General features: G+C 42.2%; 1 protein-coding gene across 1 annotated transcript in view; it reads right to left on the bottom strand.

Annotated features, from left to right (window-relative positions):
- The window catches only part of MYO10 (myosin X), a 160291-nt gene that overhangs the window by 120740 nt on the left and 23702 nt on the right, over positions 1-15849 (bottom strand). The window contains 1 exon segment of the mRNA XM_066326351.1: positions 4866-4964. Coding sequence (XP_066182448.1) covers positions 4866-4964 — 99 coding nt within the window.

The following is a 15849-nucleotide window of genomic DNA, read 5'->3' as shown; positions in this document are numbered from 1 at the left end:
AAGGAGAGAAAATGGAAAGTTTTTTCTCAATAGAACCACTGATTACTGAACATACACAAGTAAGTAATTTCAAACAAAGCACAGAATGACAGCAGAGCTTTTAGGATTTTATTTAAACATCCACTTGAGTACTTTATAAGCTCATACAACTTCATTAAAAATACAGTAAGACAATGAGGAAACGCCTGCTTTACTGTAAATAAAACTTTGAAGGAATAAATCATTTTTAACCCTAAAAACAGATGTAACAAAAAGATCCTCAAACATTAAAAAAAATAAAAAAGCAGTAACTTTAATGTCATCTTATATATGAATATGTATCCAAACACACAAAGAAAGATTAGGACCTACTTTTTTAATTCTAAGTGTTCATAGACTTCACTGACATACTTAATATATTCATAGTAAGTATGAATATGCTGTATTAATACAGTACAGGCATAGACATGAAGTTTCTAAAACATCCAGGGCAGAGCCCTTCACCAGCTCTCTGCACAACAGTGGAACAAAAAGCAAACAACACAACTGACCCAACCACCAGCTAGCAAGTGACTGCAGCATCTTCTCTTCTGGAAAGCACAAGGTTTGTGCATATAAAGGAAAACATATTTACAATATGAATTGTCTGTGCATCGTAGCGTTTCCAGTGACTGCAGACTCTCTGTTCTGAAGGCAAGCCTGCAGGAAGCTTTGGAGAGCTACTCCAGAGCCAGCTGCAGCTCAGCATCATGAGCACGTGCTAAGAGGGAGGTCACACCTTTCATCTCCCACTCCTTTATCTTGAGCCAGGGTGCTGAAACACAGGCCTGACGTACTCTTCCCCTCCTTGTATTTAATGAGGCTTTCATCTACACCCACACAGTGCCACATTTTTCTTCTTTTATAAAGAGCTAAGAATTTTTCATAGCTATTTGCTCAGGGAAATCCAAACTTACAATGTCATATTCCCCATTTTAGTGTACCATATCTCATGCATCAGATATTACTCACAGACCATCAAATCAGCTGGTTTTACAACCATCTTACACAGAGGATGACAGTACTCAGATGACAGTATCACAGTTGTCTTTAATGATAATTAGCAAATGAACTACTTAACTGCAACATTCAGGCAATAAATACAAGAACACTCGTGAAGGAATTATATCACCACGTGCTATTCAAGAAATAGCTATTCAGCTTGTTAAAACATCATTACATAATTCTACTTTCACACTGAGTATGATTCCCTACAACCACTCCTTCAGCATACAACTGTATGCTGCGACAGGTTTTTGTGGCAAATTAATTCCTGCCACTCACAGAAGAACAGAAAGAAGAAACTAAGAAGTAAAGTTCTGTGCTACAAAATTTTTATAATTCTGCAATCTGCCAAAGATTTGAAGCCCAGACTTTAAAAAGTAAAATCCGAAACCAACTCCAGCAATACACCTTCCCAGTCCCACTGCCCTGCCAATCATGTCTTCAGAAGACATGCAAAATGCTCAGTGGAAAGGTGAAAAGGGGAAGGTCTTGTAGAAGCTACTGAATCAGAGCAGATGAATAACAATGCTGTGCTTTGCTAAGGTCCCAATGCTTTCATCAGTTTGTCATTAGGCTTGAACATGAGCTCCAGCTGTCAAAATGATGTGGGAATCGATACACCAACCATGCTTCAAAAAGCATCATCACTCCATATTTCTGCAACCTCACTCCTTGCTTCCCCTCTCTGGTTCTCCAAAGTGATATTGAACATTTCAGGGGTTGCCAAACAGAGAGAGATAAGTTAAGGATTATCTCAGTTCCATTTCATCTGCCTGCAACCTTTTGCAGCCCATAGGTAACCAAACAGCAAGGGCAGGATGGTCTAAAAGAACACCAGGAAAAGCAATGGGGGAAAGATATTAACTGACCCATGTCAGCTGGCACAGTCCTTTTACACACTAAGTCCACTCCTGAAACCATAAGCCCTAAAAATTATTACAGTTATCAAATGCAGTGAATTTCTGCTATGCCTCTGGCTGTGCAGCTGCCAGGTCAGACCCATTGAGGAGGTGGAATGCCACATGACAGGTCTGAAGGCTGACCCCTATGTCCTTCTCATTTTGCACCACCTGGTTTTAACACAAACACATCCAAACTAAGAAGGCAATTTTTTTGCCCAGTGATGTTTATAACACCAGGGTTTTCTAAGCAAATATAATCAATTGGATGACATCACAGTAAAGACAAGGGACTTTTTCCATATTACCTGAAGTTTCAGCTCGCACTATGGACACCACAGAAAGGCAGTAATATCACACACAACACACACACAGAACACCATTAACAAGCAACTTACCTGCTGGTGGATGTCAGTACTAGAGCTCTCCCATTCTTTTCTAGGACACCAAAGCAAGCTGTCCCTTTTACAGGGGCATTTCTGATTCCCTTAGTATAAGGATTTTGTAGCTCAAAATACTTCTCAAAGTCAGGGTCTTTATGGCTACACATCCAGTTACAAAACCCTGTGAAAATTACAGGTAGTCTCCCGTGTAAGCATGTGGGTCACTCCTACTAGGAGCTGGAGAGGGCTTGTGTTTAAGATGAAAGATGTGCTTAAGACGACATTTCCTAAAGGATGTTAGTGTAACAACACACACAGCAGCCTTTCTACACTGCAGCTCAAATGCAGTGATGCGTTCATGGGATGGAGCCTTCTATTTTTGCTCGAAAAAACCAACAGAGGAGACAGTTTCAGCCTTTACACTTAGCTGGACTTCAAATTTCAGTAAGAAAAGTCAAAATATGCAACATCCCAAATCTGAGAACCTTGAAAGTTTTACATGCAACCCAACAGAGAACACACCAGCACACAAGTGGCTTTCTTGTTTCTCTGAGAGGAGGCTTTGTACCCAGTGGTACTTGTTCTTCTCAGTCCAATTTTGTGGATGTCTTCCCCCATACCATATGTGTCTGGGTCATCAGTAACTCGGTGCAAGAGAAAAGAATGACAGAATCATAGAATCACAGCTGGACTGGAAGAGACCTGTAAAGGTCATCTAGTCCAATCCCCCTGCCACAAGGGGGAATACCTTCTGCTAGGCCAAGTTGCTCAAAACCCCATTCAACCTGACCTTGAAGTCTTTCAGGTATCCACAGCTTCTCTGGGCAGTATGTTCCAGTGCTTCGCAACCCTCAAAATAAAGAATTTCTTCCCTAATCTTGTCTAAATCTACCCTCTTTTAGTTTAAAACAACTACCCATTGTCCTACTGCAACAGGGCCTGCTAAAAGGTTTGTCCCCAGATTTCTTGTAGGTCCTCTTTTGGTACTGGAAGGTGCTATAAGGTCCTCATGGAGCCTTCTCTTCTCCATGCTGAACAAGCTCAAGTTTCTCAGCCTGACCTCATAAGAGAGGCATTCCATCCCTTTGATCTTTTCCATGGCCTTCCTCCATGGCTCCAAAAGGCTGATGACCTTTCTGTGCTTCAGGTCTCAGAGGTGCATACAGCACTCCAGGTGAGGTCTCATGAGAGTGGAGTAGAGGGGCAGAATTCCCTCCCCTGACCTACTGGCAATGCTGCTTTTGATACAACCCAAGGTACACTTGGTTTCCTGGGCTGTCCACATACTGCCAACTAATGTCCAGCTTTCCATCCACCAGCACCCTGAAATCCCTCTTGGCAGGGCTGTTCTCAATCAATCTGTATGGATACCAGGGGATGCCCCAACCCAAATGCATGGCCCTTGTACTTGACCTCATAGAACTTCATGAAGTATATGCATGTGCCCACTTCTCAAGCTTGTCGAGGTCCCTCTGGATCACATTCCATCCTTCAGGCTCGTCAGCTGCAGCACTCATCTGCAAACTTGCTGAGGCTGTGCCCTATCCTACTGCCAATGCCACTGATGAAGGCATTAAACTGTTCTAGTCCCAGTCCAGAACCCCAAGGGACATCGTTGTCACCAGTTCAGCTCCTGACCACCACTGTCTGGATGCAACCATCCAAACAATTCCTCATCCACCAAAGAGTTCATCCATCCAATCCATATCTCTCCAATTCAGAGGGAAGGATGTTGTGGGGTTCCATGTCAAAGGCCTTAGAGAAGTCCAGACAGATGACATGCACAACTCATCCCTTCTTCACTGATGTGGTCACTCCATCATTTTCATCCCACAGTGCCAGCACAGCAGCTATTTAATCATGAGTACATTACATCTTGCCCATCAAAAGACACTTTGCAATTCTGTCTGGTTCCTTTCTTGCCTGGAGGAAGGCATGGAAAGAAAGCAAGGCTTCCCTGCTTCTAAAAGACATGCTTTTATTTTTTTGGCCATGTGCCAGCCCAACTTTCTGTCACTGTAAGAAAATATAATCTTGGAGAGGCCACCTTCCTCCAGTTAACTACACAATCACCAACCTATATGGAACAAGGCTCTCCTCTCACACCCAGCAGCATTACTTCAGCTTTGTCAGACACAATCATAGCAACTGACTGGAGAGGCAGCAGAAAGAACTACTAAAACCAAGTTGCACATTCAGGTCATACAAAATGAATATTTTATTCACAAACCTTTTAGTTTCCCACTATGCCCTCCACAAAAAGATGTACAGTAAGTTCCCCCTAAACACAAGTAGACATTTCTTTACTGCAGGTAAAAGGTGACCAAGCACTGGAACAGGTTGTCCAGAGAGGTGGTGGACTTTTCCTTGCTGGAGATATTCAAGAACCATCTGGACACAATCCTCTGTCACGTGCTCTAAGATGACCCTGCTTGAGCAGGGAGGTGGTACCAGATGGCTCATTGGGGTCCCTTCAACCTGACCCATTCTGTGATTCTGTGAAATCTTATTTTTTACAGAGTTGTGAAAAAGACAAAACATAGAGGAGCAATGCCCATACCTGACCATAGTCTGTCCTGAATACAACAACTCCTTCTGCACAGGAATGAACAGTGCTGGGATAATGCTGATTATTTTCTCGCAGCCAGACCCGAGACCCCTGCAATAAAAAAAACCAGAGTTATAGATGACATAACAGAAAAACTGAAAAAATAATTCTACTCACTATTTTTCTCTGTAAATACTTATCAAGGAATATGAGAGAAAGAGAAACCAAAACTCATATAAGCAAGTGAAAGAAAATAAAATAATCTCATAGCAAGTATTTGTTGGTTTGTGCTCAATCAGTAAACACAGGAGAACTACACTGAAGTGCTTTTTTTTTTTTTTTTTTTTTTTTTACGAGTTCCTAAATGACGGCAAGAGCAGCTGGAGCCAATCCTCTGATTCTCTGAGTCATGTGCCTCATGCTAGCACATGTAAAACTACAGAACAGTGTTTGAATTTACACACAGTTTAGAAGATACGCCCCAAAGCCAGCTGGCTTCCTACCTGTTTATTTTCAGCCTCAGTCAGACACTCCCAGCATTTCTATCTTTCACCTGTTTTTTAAACTACTTCTACATGGTTATCCTCTCCTAGCTGCACAAAAATGCAGAGGATTAAAAACAACAACAACAAAAAAAAGACCAACTAGTAGCAAGCAAGGTTACAAAGAACTGGTATTTGCTACAGAGGCATTGGAGACACTATCAGTGAGACATCTAAGGCAGTCTGGTAGAGCAGGTGGAGCTTAATGCTGTATCTCCCACCTGGCTGGCAGATGCATTAAGAAAAGAGAAATATCTAGCACTGAGAATAAGGGAGGACGAGGCAAGAGCATCCCTCTTTATTTTTTGCCTCTTTTCACAAACTGCTTTCCATTTTCAGTACTTCAGATGCCTGTGGAATGTTTGCCCTTTTACTTCCAAAACCTCGAGTCAGATGGTTTCTAGGTTCACAACAATGCTGAAGCACTTCAAATGCAAGGCTTATCAACTCAAACGTGCAGAGCTAGGGTAGATGGAAATGGAAAGGAGAGTGCCAGTACCTGAGGTGGGCAGGGGGGAGCAGGGGACTGGAAATCAGTGGGGAGACAGTTCCCCAGAAGTGGTAAAAGCAATGGATAGGACTTGAACTTTAAATTCCAAATCCAGTAACAGCAGCTGGAACACTTCCACCCACTCTCCTGGGTCTACATCAAACTCTGGTCATCACAAAACCCAGGGCACTGTTTTTATTCTCTTGAACACCACAAACATCCCCATGCTGACTGGTCCAAGGGTACCTCTCATCCTGCACTTCCCAGAGGAAGGAAGGCAGATGTGAGGGCATTGCTCTTGGACTTCCTCTGCTATCTCTGCACCAGAGCCAGCAACAGAAATGTCCTGTGCCCCTCAGGTACAGACACAGGAACAATGACAACTTTGAAGGCTACACATTTAGTACTAAAGAATATCTACCACAACCACCACGTAGAGACAAAGGGTTTTTTCACATTAATGCAGGTGCTGCCATCAGCTCGCTGTCCCCAAGAGTGCCCAAGAGTGAAAACCTGAGGCTTGCAGCTGTCTGCCAACCCCTGTGGGTTGAATGATGCAGAGCCCACTTAATTCACTGTGAAATGGGTATAAAGCCCTTAAGTATGAGTGCACAGCAAGAGAGATGATGTGATGATGCACCCATGCTACACCATGCCATACAATGAAAGCAAAATGAGCTGAGTTTTGCCTGGGATTACTGCAGGTCCTCAGTGACCTCACTTCATTCCTGCATCACAGAAGGCTTAAATTGACAGGAACCTCTGGAGAGCCTCTAGCCCAGGGGTTCAAGAAGGCTCACATAGAGCTGGCTGTGAAAGCACTCAAGTTACTCCCACAGTAGAAAGTGTTTCCTGATGTTCAGTGTGAGCCTTCTGTGCTTCAGCCTGTGCCCACTGCCTCTGAGCCTGTCACTGAGCATCACCAAGAAGAGTCTGGCTCCCTCCTCTTTTATCTTCCCTCCAGGTATTTACACACACTGGTGAGATTCCCCCTGAGCCTCATCCAGGCTTAAGAATTCCAGCTCTCTCAGCTTGTAGTCCAAGGAGACCCTTCATGATCTTTCTGGTCCTTTGTTAGACCCTATCCAGTCTATCCATGTCTCTCCTGCACTGGGGAGCACACAACTGGAGACAGCACTCCAGCTCACAGCTCACCAGGGCTGAGCAGAGGGGTAGGATCACCTTCATCAACTTGCAGGCAACATTTTACCAACATGTTCAACAGAAATGTCTACAGAAACCTCATGAGATGAAATACTCCTGACTTAACACAGGACATCAGAAGAAAGAATCCTCAGCTCATTAAACTATCCCACTCAATCAGACAACCACTGTCCCATGTTTGAATATTATGCTGTTATTAGTGGGATTATTATGGCATAAAATGAAAGGACTACAAGGCTGTGCAGCTCTCAGAAAATTGTTTATTTCTCTGGTCTTTTCTGCCTCGACCTAATAACCCCACAGGAGCAAAGCAGAGCTAAGCTTCCCCCCACAGCAAAGAGTCATAGTTGGGTTCACAAATTGCAAGTGATTTAATGATGGTGGCTACTGTGAGCATCAGGCCCTGGAGACCTGGAGGCTTGAGGAGCAGATGCATGTATTACTGTCACCCCAAGCAGCAAAGAGAATTTGGTCCCAGCCTATGCCTCCCAACCCCAGAAATACTTTTGCCAGCCTGCTGCTGGGCACTAATGTTCTGTCCTGGTCAGACTCCACCATCTCCTTCTATGTGAACTCAACACACTTAAATGCACGCAAAAAGAGAAAAAAAACCTTTCTGCCAAAATGCAGTCAAGTTCTTCAAGTGTTTCAGGACAACCAAACTCCTGTTATTCCACTGGTTTATTATTTGCCAGCATCTCAGAAGCTCAAGCAATGTGAAGTTTATGCTTTCAAGAGCAATGAAAAGCTTGTAAACATTAAGCCACAACAAAATTTGCCAAGACCTCAGCATTCAAAATCGCCTCTCAGAAGGAGAAGAATGTTTTCCATCTTGAAATTAAATAATTAATGCTGCAAAGTTTTTTTCTGGCTATGAAGGGGAAAAGAAGGGGCCTGCACAGAAGCCTTCCCTTGGTTGGGCTAGTGCTATAATAAGCTTTTTAAAGCAGGGAAAGGGGTTGATTTAAACAAATGTACATTGTTAGGGGTCAATAGCTGCTATTCAAAGGAGTCAGGAACAATGCAGCGCACAAAGCCGGAGGCATCTGGAATGCAAATACAACATGTTCCCTGGCAAGGTAGCTCTACAATGGACTGCTGTCCGTGGGCTTTCCCCTCTGGGTGAGGGCAAAACAAAGCGGTCTTGGCAAGAGATACCTTGCCAACTACACAAGCTATGGACACCGACCCAGCTGCCATCCCTCTGCAGTGCATTAGGCATGCACCAGTGACAAAATCTTCACCACTCCTTAATTTATGGACAACACTTGGCATACACCTGAGGAAGGAATCCTCCCAATGTGGCTGCACTGACCTCCACCTCTTTTGCAGGGAGAAGCCTGGTGTCTTGGGTTACTCCAGAGCTTCCTGAAAAGCCACCATCCTGTGGTAAGAGGGCAAAGAAAGCCATGGAGCACTAACTACAGCCCAGTGTTTTTTATTTCCATTAAGTAAAGTCGTAAAAATACTTGGAATAGTGTTTGTAGAAGAACAGCCGTATGCCATCATTTCCGTGGCAAATAAATTTCTCCTGACTGCAAAACTGGAAGCAAGTAGCTTTTCAAACCTCACAGCTGCAAGACCACCTGGAGAAGTCCAGGGTCTTTCCACCTCACAGATTTTGATGCTGAAAATGCAAACACTACTTCTTGTCTTCCTCATTATTCTATTTGTGAGATGACAAAAATCCATTAATTTTTTACTTTCTGTTGGATACCTATGCTGAAAATGACAAAATTAATGAAGATCTTTATCTCAATTAAGTAAAATGGTGGAGCATTCATTGCTAAACTCTAATTAACAATTTAGATTTTATATGCATCCATGCTGTATGCTGAATACAATAACTGCACACTAATTACATTTTATATACATATATATCATATATATATCTACATAAGAAAAAGCAGATACTGTATAACGACTGTGTTCTCATCTCAGTGCAAACACTAGTCATTCACACTTTATAATGTGAAATCCAGTCCACACATCAATGTAGTTGATTCAAAACAGTTAAAACTGCTATAAGTTAAGGCAATGAATGTAGCTTATGCTGCATCTGCATTCAAAAAGCACATCATTATTGAGGCTTGGCAAAGTGAAAGGAACAACAGTCAATATGTATTTAGAGAACCTTTTGTTTATGCACCTCAGTAGCTTGGCTCCAAACACAAAGTCTGAGGGACAGGAAGAGCTGTTATTAACTAGGTCAAGCGGGATACAGCTTTTTAATACAAAAGGTAACCAAAACCACATTTATCTTCATTCCTTCTCTTTCCTAAGTCACAAACTGACAATAATTAAGGAGAGTCCACAAAAAGAAAGAAATCATCAAGAAAAATACAATTTTCCTAATTTCATATTAATAGTCAGTTATTGTTCTGAACACTCACCCTTCCCTGTTGGCTTTGGCTACTGACAACAGTTAAATATAGGTACCCAAAACCATATTAAGTGCCTGGCCAGACTACTCAGTGGAAAGTTCACTGGAAGCTGAATATCTCTCACTGACTTTACAAATATGAATCATTCAGCCTCTTGAGCAGAAAACCAGACCCGTTCTTCCATATCTAAGTCCAGGGAAACAAGCAGTAATGGCCATTTGTCTGGTGTATTGTTCTTTAATTCAGAATGTTGGTCCAGGATGCCCTCCTTTGCACTGCTTGACTTCCCTGGTGCTGCTTTCCACCAACAAAAGGCTTCCAGAAGAGCTGGTCATCCCTGGTGGCTGAATGTGGGAACTACTATAAAGGTCTGTGATTACTACTGTCACACGATGTACAGAAAGGAAATAAATAAACACTCTCCAGAAATTGCTCTGAGACAGGGACACCAACAGGCTCCATCCCTCAACAGCCAGGCTACCCCTCTCTGCTAACAGTCAGGAATCAGCAGTGTTTATTCAGGGAAGATAGGGTGGAAAGCGATGGACAGAGTTACAGAGAAGGAGTAATTGAGCCCTGTACATAGTGACAGACAGCACAACTTTGCAAGTTTATTTGAAAATGCAATCTAAATTTCAGTTCCTTAAACTCAATTTCATAAATCAAGGCATATACTTAATCGAGCTTAATGCACTAAAATTTCTTTTCAAACACTCACTATAGTATTCACAATTTCCTCAGAAAATACTCGGGTAAAATGCTAACACCTTCCTCTCAACAAATTTAGTTCTATCTTTTCAACAATCCTATTCTCTTTCCTGTTTTAAAGCAGAACAAAGCCATGAAGATGTTTCCATGGGATATAAGGCCAGTTCAAGGGGGTTAGTTTCCTGCAGAGCAAAATGTCCTTGGAAATGAGATGTTTCTGCTGTATGTCAATCTCCCACATCAGATCAAAGCATCAGCTCTCCTGCTCCTGAGGTCTGCACAACATCTGCTGATTAACCTTGAACAGGCTCCATCTCCTCCTGTTTCAGTAACTGGAGATAGCACAGAGCTAGTGATGGTATGACTTTGAAAAAAAGAAACTAGTTTAAAACACATATTATTACTGACTTGAAAGGGAATCAGAATAATTTTGTACCTTCCTCAGCCCTTTGAAGGCAGCAGCACTTTTTATAAACCATTGCTCCACATAAGATAGTATTTTCTACATAAATTTTTAAAAAATCAACAAATAACAGCACCAAAATTTTTTATCTTTCAATTATACCCAACACAAACAGAACACAGACAATACTCTCAACATATGCAGGCGGACAAGTATGTTCCTCCTCATCTTCTGCTGTTGAGTGTGAAGACACTCATCACTAATAAACCTCAGTCAAAAGCCAAAAGGCAATTCCATCAAAAAGCAATTTCACTTCTCTGCTAGAGTGTCTGAAGATGTGGTTGTCAGCTCTTGAGGACAGCAGATTTCCACATGGTTAGGAAGAAGCAACTTTATCACGCACTCAAAAGCAAAACCAGCAAGAAGATACTGTCAAGTCTTTTTGGAAGAGTTACTGGTACTGGTACAGTCTGAGTAATGACTTTCATGAGAGATTCAGCATACTTGTTTTGACAAGTTTTGCAAAATACTTTTTTTCACATTCAAGACTGCTTAACCCATACTCCAGCATCATGGCTGCAAAAACATGACAGCGCAGGGGTTTGGAAAACCTACTGCCATTATTTATTGTGGTCAAGTTAGACAGGCTGCTGGCAGACAACAGCCTGTTCTAATGCCTGCAAATGCAAGGTAAAGAAATATCAGTTTCTGTGCAGTCGAGACAGTAGCATTTCTAATGAATTCTGATATTAAAAATCATTGCTCCAAGTACTACTTGGCAACTGATCACAAACAGAGCTGCAAAAATGAAGCAGGGAAACACATACAGCAACTTCTCTCTATCTGCTGGATCTACGGTTCCAAGTCCCACTTAACATCATCATCATCAGGTATCACAGACTTGCCTGATTTATGGCACTGCCTCCACCACTCTCACCCCTCTATCTTAGCTTGGAAGGAGGAGGCAGGATTTTAATCTGTTAAAACTCATGCAGATAGGTAATTCAAAAAGAAAACCGTGGGTGAGGAGAAGGAAGAGGAGACAGCTACTGATGACAGCAGGGAGATGCAGGGAGCACATGGGCAAAAGAGCTTGGCACCACTGTACATCTTTCCCTCAGAGTCTACATGGGGGTATGGGGTAGCAATGGCCAGGCAAATGACAGACATCCTGGTGGTCATCTTAAAAGTAGCATGTAATTTTCTCCCCTTATTTTAGTTCTTGAAGAGGAATATACAATACACTCAAAAAAAAACCCTTAAAATTTACCCTGAGAATCAAACAAGCTCTAGTGCTGCACCCACAGAATTCAACAGGAGTTGCAGCTCTGTCTTTGGTGACAGCATGGTGTTGTCAAGCACTTCTATTTTTGTCAGAAACTCATTTTTTAATTAATTGTAGTCATGACCAGAAATGTGAAAACACATGAACAAAAAAAAAAAAAAAAATCCTAACAACAAAGCCAAACCCAGAAATTCCAACAGGTATTTAAGGAATGCAGAACCAAGGAAGGACAGTGTGCAAGAAAGCCGCAGGGGAAGGGAGAGACTCCACTAAGAATGGTTCACCAAAGCCTTCAGCAATTCAGCCAGCAGGAATAAGTAGTCCCTGCACGACTGCCCAGACAAGACAACTTCAATCACCACTAGCTTCTGCTTACATACTCTTTGCCATATCATCTAGTCAGCTCTTACACTGCTGTGCAGCTCTACCAGTGACTCAGGGAAAAGAACAGCCTGCCAAAATGCCTGTAGCTCATCCACCATGCCTGGTTGGGCCTGGCAGTCCCCAGTCCAAAGCTGCCATCTTGCCAATGTTTTGCTTATGCTACATGCCATGCTTCTAAACTCACATCAAGGGGGAGAAGGATTTTTAAATCCATACACATGAGAAGTCATGCTAGCACTCACTTCTCATTCCCTGCTTAAGCTGCCCTCTTGGGACTTAGGTTTCAAAGATCCATCGGGCAAAACAATGGTAGAAATTTCTTCACTACCCTCTTTGCTGGGGCTCAGACACACAGTTTTGCCATTCTTCAGAAACTTTGCCCTTAAAACTTAAAAGTCATCTGCCACAGGTGGCTAATGGTCTCAAAAACCACTTTTCACAAGTTTTGCAAAACATCCAAGCAATTTTTTTCACCTTCCTCTTGCCTCTCCTGTCTGGACAAAGCAAAGACCAGGCAAGCCAACACCAGCCACAGGGCATGGGAGAGACCAACCATTCTGGATCAAGGTTTAGCTTGAGACTGAATTTGAGAGATGCTTCTCATTGACTGTCTGTAAAGGCCAAGGAGACTCTTCTTTCCAAAATGTGAACTTCTGCTTGCAAAAATACATGTTCAGTCTCATTTCAAAACATTTTCTTAAGGAGGAACATCTTCATTGAATACTTCAAAGCTGATGAAGTGGAAAAAGAAAAAGCATTTGTTTTGGCACATTGGTTCTGAAGAGAAGCATTTACCATTAACTTTCATGAGACATTAGACTTTTCATTAGGTTCATTAGTCAAGTGCTGTTGAGTTTGTAACATTGTTCTCTATGTACCTGGATATGGAAATTTTTGAAGATATCCAGTATGAAACAACTACATAGTAGTACTAGTTTTTCTACAGATGTTAGTTGGGCTACACAGGCATGGGTATGCCTTGTCTAGAGGGGCATTATAACGATTCAGCCTGATTTGAATTTGCAAAGCAGATGAAATTTCTGATCAATATACACCTTCTACCTTTGAAAAGTCTTTGTTAGCTATCTGCTTTTATTCTGGTAGTATTAGTCAAAGCCGCCTTGCTTCAAGAAGCATCACTGATACAGTGTCAGTGTTGCGCCTAAAAGCAAGCAGAAGGAATTGCATTTAGCAAGGTAAGGGCTATTCCTGGCTTCTAGGCAGCTCAGCACTGCCTATTTCTTTTTTCCTATCATGCCAAAGAAGCAGGCAAATCCAGGAAAGCATATCTTTACTCAAGTGGCATTCTGGTGTGAAAAAATGAATCCGTATTAAACAGCAGACTGTGCAAGGTAACAAGCATACTTAAAAGGTATTCCCAAAAATAATACTACAGCTTTCACTTCAATTTACTGACATCGAAGCACAAAAGGTTCCACTTTAGTTTTATGCTCCATATTGTCAGTTTTCATGATTCTTTTACAGGTCTGAAAACATTAGAGATATTTTTTTGTATTTTGTTTATGTCTCCTTGTAACTCAAAAATAGCAGTTTACACATAAACAATTTTAATGAGTTGAAGTAGGGATGGGCAAGCAAGGAAAGTATTTCCAGATTCAATTGTTGCAAAAAACAGCTATAAGATCATAGCTATAAGACAAAAACAAACTGACCCCCCTAGCCCACATTTTTTGTAAATAGTTTGGGGTATTTTCCCGCCTTTCTTCTTCCAAACTCCATACTTGCTTGAAATTAAAACTTAGGATTTTATAGAGACACAGGGCATACTCTGGTGCTGTAAGACTTAGCAAGATTTCATTCCAAGGCTAAGAAAGTAAGTGTGAAAAGGAGTGAGAAAACAGAATAATGGATCATAGTTCCTTCATTCTTTTATTAATCCAAACACTGATTATTGAAAATAGAAGAATTTTAAATGTCAGGTCATAAGTTCTTTTGCCAAGCTGTATTGATCCGCTCACATTGAATTTACAATTGATGGTTCAATATGCTTCATTTCACCTGGCAGCTTTGCTTTCACAATATGATCACTACATATCTCTCTCTTGCCACAGAGACACAATATTAGAAGTATGTATTTTACACAGAACTATTTCTTTACTTGGCTAGTTTATGCTTCAGTTGGGGTGTTTTTTTGGGTTTTTTTGGCAGTGTGGTTTTTTTTTTTTTCTTTTTTTTCTTTTTTTTTTTTTTGTTTTGTTTTGTTTTGTTCTGTTTTGATTGTTTTTAGTTTTCTTTTTTTTTTAAATCAAATTTTGGCAAGCTATATGGGGTTTGCCCTAGAAACACCAGAACTCTTTGCCTCTTTGCCAATCTATGATGTCCTTCAGATGTCCACAGGACCCTGCATATAGGTAAAAATCTGTAGAATAAGGAGAAACAGATGAAAAACAGTTGGTAAATTAGGATGTACTGTTGCACCTGAACAGTAGCCTTTTCAACAAGCATTTCAGGCTTGCTTTTCTGAAGCCCATCTGACTGGTCTGACCCCTCAGTGAGAAACAAATCCCAGCTACACTTTGACCACAAGCAGTTGAGAGGTCCGGGCTGCCCAGACCTCAGCAGTTGGAGCTCAGGTTCTCCATTCCCAAGAGCCACAGTGACTCCCTGATTAGCTTCCACCAGCAGCCCCTGCTCCATCCTGCTTATATGCTCTGCTAAAACTCAGGGGCAATATCCTGGATTCAGGACAAGCACCTCTTCACAACACCAGCTCCAAGAGATGAGACACTTGGGCAGCCAGCAGCCTGCCCCACACACGTGTGGTCCCTCAGGATGGGCACAAGGCAGCTCACCACAGCTCAAAAGGCAGGAATGGGAGCCCAGAGAAGTCTGCTGCAGATTAAACACATCATATCTACGCCTAGCCAGAAAAACGTGGATTTCTGGCCTGCAGCAAGCGGGCAGCAGCAGCACTGAGGCACATTCCGGAAGCTTGGGCAGACATTATCAAGCCTTGGGCAGACTTTATCAGGCTTGCAGCATCACACAGAACGGGTCCAACACGGGTTATGAAACAACTTGAGGTGATGGGGAACCACTACTACATTCCCAGGACGTAATCATCCTTAAAAATCAAATAAATAAAAATACTAAAAATACAGGTGGTAAGGAGGAAGGGAATCATACTCCTCTACATCTGAAGCCCACCTGTGCTGCCTGGCTTCTAGAAGCAGGTTTGGGAAATGAAATGACATCTTTGCCAGAGCATGGTGTCCCAGCGAATGGCAGGCAACAGTGTCCTTCCATGCTCTCCCTCCTTGCCTTTTGCAATTCGGATGAACGCTGAAAGAGCTGACACTGCCACTAAAGTCCTAAACTGGAAGGCTAATGTTAGCAACTTCCCACACTAATTTGTACACTGCAAACCACAACAATCACTGAGCAACTCCAAATTGCCTGTCTGGAGATCACCTGATGAAAACACAACCAATTAAGCAAAACGTAATGGCACACTTTATCATTAGAGGGCAGAGCAGTGGCTTATTCCCATGCACCCGAGGCAGAAAGGCTGGCAAGCACAGCGGATGCTTATGGGGAGCCTGGGGGATGCAGAGGTACATTGCTGTGCTTGCTGAGCACTGCCTGAGCTCAGTCTGGCTCCTCACACAGAACATG

The sequence above is a fragment of the Sylvia atricapilla genome, chromosome 1 (assembly GCF_009819655.1).
Source record: "Sylvia atricapilla isolate bSylAtr1 chromosome 1, bSylAtr1.pri, whole genome shotgun sequence".
Taxonomy (NCBI): domain Eukaryota; kingdom Metazoa; phylum Chordata; class Aves; order Passeriformes; family Sylviidae; genus Sylvia; species Sylvia atricapilla.
This window is presented reverse-complemented; position numbering and strand designations above follow the sequence as displayed.